Here is a 4,843-nt window from a genome sequence, read left to right on the forward strand (position 1 = left end):
TCCCTGGCTCTTGCTCTTCCATGCCTCCCCTCCATTTACCAGATGCCCATCCTGGTAACCCTGGGGTTCTGCCCCCACCTGGCCATGCCCAGCAGCACTGTGGCCAGTGGCCAGCCCCTCTTCACACCTGGCAGGTCCCTGCTTCCTGTGGGGTGGTGGAGTGCAGACGCACCTCACTGCCCCTTGCCCCAGGGCACCCACAGTCTGTGGCACGCCCCTCACCACCCACTGCTCCCTGCCCTTCCAGCACCGTCTCCAAGCAAAGGAAGAATGTCATCAGCTGCGTCACGGTCCATGACTCCCCCGACTCCGACTCCTCCAGCAACAACAGCCCCTACTTGGGGGGGCAGCAGCGGGCCGGCCACAGCGGCAGCCACGCCTTCGACAGCAAGGGCGGCCTGGACGTCCACTGCCCCGGGAATCCCCGAACAATCATCGTGCCACCCCTGAAGACCCAAGCCAGTGAGGTGCTGGTGGAGTGCGACGGCCTCGTGCCAGGTAACGGGGGGCTGGGGTTCTGTGTCCTGCCTCTGGACGTGGGGCTGTAGGCGTCAGTGAGGTACAGGTGCTGGGGCAGCAGCTGGTCCGACCTGCTTCATTCAGGCGGCCGAGCCGGGGTCCTGCTTATTAGCGGCATGCTCCGTGGCAGCGTCTTCATTTTTAGGTCTGTGACATCTGCCTGCCTTTACAATGGCCCTCTCTAGTGGCACAATGCCTAAGGCGTGTGACCGCTAATTAGAAGGTTGGTGGTTCGAATCCACCAGCCACTCCACAGAAGGAAGATGAGGCCATGTACTTCTGTAAAGATTTACCACCTCGGAAACCTGGTGGCGTTGCTGAGTTGGAATCAACTCGTGGTGATGGGTTTGGGGTGTTTTCTTTTTCCTCCTCCTTCCACTCAGCTAGTAAATAGAGACCGGTTGCCGCCCTGTCCCCTCCAGCTCCTATGGAGCTGTGCTTCGCGTTGTTTTAGTGGCTGGATTTTCAGTAGATTGTCAGGCCTTTCTTCACAGGTACCTCTGGATGGGTTCAAGTCTCCAGCCTCTCCGTTAGCAGGCAAGCATGTTAACCTTTGCACCACCCAAAAAACCTCTCTGCCTTCAAGTCAATTCCAACTCACAGCACCCCTAGAGGACAGAGTAGAACTGCCCCGCAGGGTTTTCAAGGCCATCATTCTTTATAGACACAGATTGCCACTTTTCGTATGGAGCAGCTGGTGGGTTAGAACCAGTGACCTTACGGTTAGCAGCCAGGTGCTTACCCAGTGCACCAACAGGCCTGTCCATTTCTGCAAAGGTTGCATTTCATCTGGAATAAAATGTAAACATTACCAAGTGGCTAAGAAGCTCTGAGGTTATTCAGACAAAATAATACTAATAATTAGCATTCTTCTCAGTATGGTTACTGGCTCTGAAGCAGCCGGTGCTGCTGTCTCTGAGGAGAGCTTCATCCTCCCGGGAGGCTGTGTGCAAACTCCTGGTGGCGGGTCAGAGCAGGAAGGGCCTACATTCCTATGCCTTTCCACACAATCCTTCCATGTTTCTCAGAGCTAAGCTACGTCCTTAGCACCCAGTCACCCCCACACACAAACACATACACACACACAAAAAAAAAACCTCACTCCCCTTGAATCGATTCAACTCTCAGCGACCCCTCCTTGGGTTTCCGAGGCAGTATCACTACGGAAGTAGATTGCCCAACCTTCCTTCTGAGGAGTGGCTGGTGGGTTTGAACCGCCAGCCTCCTGGTTAGCAGTCAATGCCTTAGGCACCATGCCACCAGAGTTCCTACAATCACCCCAGGCGTACCAAATCTGGAAGAGAGTCCTCCTTGGCCTCTCGGTACCCAGGTGGCCCGTACCAGCCCTGCAGGATCTGTTTAAGGATGGTGGGTGGCCCTTCCCACAGTCACTGGATTATTTCATCTCGGTGATCATTCTCTTGTGCCTGGCATTGCTTCTGGAGAGAAGCGGCCCAGCTCTAGAGAGCCAAGAGCAGGCCAAGCAGCAGCACCCTAACACCAGCCCCACGTGACGCCTTCACCGCGCCCGCCCTGAGGAACCCCAGTCCCGCCGTGCTGGGACTCAGTGCACATAGATGGCTCCGCACACAGGCTGACAAGGACGACTCCTCTGATGTAAACCTCCTCACCCTGTTAACTCTGTCCCAGATCTTGGTCCCTCTGGGATGTACTGTGGTCTTGTTTGTTGGGACTCCCTTTCCATTTCCTGCTTAATCTGTCACTAGGCCTCACTGCGTCCCAGCTGATAGGCACCTCCACGCCGCAGCCTGGATGGAACCGTGACAGGACATAAAGAGTGTTCCTTCTACCTCTGTCACACTCTCCATAGCCTTTTTTTCAAGTTCCTAAAGTAATTCTAGAGTCCAACAAGCTGTACAAAAAAGATAAATCACAGAACACGCCTGTTGTCAACAAAAGCCACAGGATTAAAAGTATTCTAGTTACGTTGTAAACATTTGACCCTCACCAGCACCTTTGGAGGGAACAGGGCTCCACCCATGTCCCGGATGGCAAAGGAACCCCTCCCAGGAGGGTCACTCAGGCCTGGTGTCAGGCTGTGGTTCTTTTTCTTTTTTCTTTTTTTATTTTGTGATTTGGGTGAAAGTTTACAGAGCAAATTAACTTTCCATACAGCACCTTATGTACGCTTTGTGTCATGACATTGATTGCAATTTCCCACAATGAGCAGCTCCCCTCCCACTTCCTCCCAATAGTTACCTCTTCCCCGTGTCCATCTCTCCATGCTGACGGACCTGAGTTGTCTCCCTGTGCAGACACAGCCCTCCTTTCTCCCACAACTGATCCCTCCAAGGAGGGTATCTACCAGACTGTGGTTCTTGACATCTCTGCTGGCCCTTTCCCATTGTCCTTTGCTCCGTCTGACCCTCAGGGGCCCAGCCGCCCTTGCAGCCCAGGGAACACACCAGAGCCCGGCTGCCAGTGCCGAGCCGAGGATGGCCCTGTCGGAGCTGAGCTCCTGGGGAGACAGCTGGTTCGAGATCAGCAGGCCTCGGCGGCTGCTCCTCCCAGAAGCCCATTGGCTCCTCTTAAGGGGCGTCATCCCCCGGGCAGTGAGGCTCTATGGCTAACCAGTGGCCTGTCCCTCTCCTAACAGTCAGCACCAGCCACCACTCGGCCTTCTACAAGTCCAAGTCCTCCAGCAACGTGACCTCCACCAGCGGTCACTCTTCAGGGAGCTCGTCTGGGGCAATCGCCTACCGGCAGCAGCGGCCAGGACCACACTTCCAGCAGCAGCAGCCCCTGAATCTCAGCCAGGTCAGCCCCCCCGGCAGCCCCCGTTCCAGCGTACTCACGGCCTTGGGCCACCCAGAGAGGTGCCCAACCCTCACCCAGCTCCCAGGAGGCAGCGAGGAGTGGACAAGATGACTTCAGCACCTCCGTCCTCTTGAGGACTGTTCTGGTTCCCTAGTGCAGCTCTGACCAGAATATACCACAAATGGGGTGGCCTTAACAAACAGGAGTTTATTCTCACAATTTGGAGGCTTTAAGTCCAAGTTCAAAGTGCCAGGCTCTAGGGCCTGGGTGAAAGCCCCTCAGCCTTGGGCTTTAGCTCTGCCTCCTCTTCCCGGCCCAGTGGAGCTAGAGGCGTTTCTTCACTCAGACAGCTGCTGGCTGCTGAGGCTGCCAAGCCCAAGGTTGATGAGTAACAAGGCACAGTCCCAATGTTACCAAACCCATGGCAGGCCATTAACTCAACTCCATTGTTAGTCCTGAGAGCGGCAGAGCATAGCAGGCTGCTGAACAACGACACGGCTACATGCTGGGCTCAAGGTGCCATAAGCTAGAGACCATTCCCAAAACTGCTGCTTATATACAGGAAGCAGACCACATACCCAAAGGCAGCTACTCAGCTGCTTGTGGTAGATCCCATCATGGAGCTGATTGCCAGTCTCATCATGGGGAATGACTACCACCAGCTGCCCAGCCACTCAACCAGGCCCAGCCAAGTTGACACAAAAACATAACCACCACAGGAAGTCAGGACCACTGGTTCACAAAGAACAGAACCAAAGCGAGGAACTTGCCTCGTGTTACCAAGCACTCGGTGTCCTGATGCCAGAGCTTAAAAATAGGATGACCCATGCGTGGGGTGGGGTGCGGTCCCAGCCCAGGATACAGGCCTGGAGTCTGAGGAAGACAGATTGATTGACTGACACATTGCAACGTGAGAGGCCTCACCCCCAAGCCCCCAGTACAGGAGAGGACTCACTCTAGGATTGGGAGGGGAGGCTCAGAGCTGGGCAGGGCTGCGTAGGATGGGCCAGAGGGGACCCGGGCCATTTTGAGGGAGCTCCGTTAAGGGGAACATGGCATTGTGCACTGAAGCCTGCCCCTGCTGGGCCACGGAGCTCACGTCTGTGTGGTGACAAGGCTCCCGGTGTGAGTGGGAGGCTTCATTTGAGCCAGTAGAAGTCCACACAGCCAAGTGTCTGAGTGTGTGGTGTTCAAGAATATGCTTCCTAGGGAGTAAGAAAGTAGCCTCCACTCACAGAAGGGTCCTTGACACCTGGCAGCTGCATATGTCCTACAGTAAAGCCAAGTCTGTTAACTTCACAGGCACCTTGATGGGACGCTGTCCCAGGTGGTGATGCCAGGCTCCCTGACAGGACACTGTCCCAGCTGGTGATGAGGGAGGGGTTCCCTGACAGGAAGCTGTCCCAGCAGTGATGGTGGGCTCCCTGACAGGAAGCTGTCCCAGCAGTGATGGTGGGCTCCCTGACAGGAAGCTGTCCCAGTGGTGATGGTGGGTTCCCTGACAGGACACTGTCCCAGCCAGTGATGGTGGGCTCCCTGACTGGGC

The 4,843-nt window shown here is 55.7% G+C and overlaps 1 protein-coding gene across 1 annotated transcript in view; it reads left to right on the forward strand.

Moving 5' to 3' along the window:
- Positions 1 to 4,843, forward strand: part of LOC103207226 (homeodomain-interacting protein kinase 2-like) — a 99,405-nt gene that overhangs the window by 93,584 nt on the left and 978 nt on the right. Inside the window, exons 8-9 of the mRNA XM_007952789.1 lie at positions 248 to 498; positions 3,137 to 3,327. Coding sequence (XP_007950980.1) covers positions 248 to 498; positions 3,137 to 3,327 — 442 coding nt within the window. The remainder of the gene's footprint in view (positions 1 to 247; positions 499 to 3,136; positions 3,328 to 4,843) is intronic.

Source organism: Orycteropus afer, unplaced genomic scaffold (assembly GCF_000298275.1).
Source record: "Orycteropus afer afer isolate SDZICR_OR568_19922 unplaced genomic scaffold, OryAfe1.0 scaffold00358, whole genome shotgun sequence".
Taxonomy (NCBI): Eukaryota; Metazoa; Chordata; class Mammalia; order Tubulidentata; family Orycteropodidae; genus Orycteropus; species Orycteropus afer.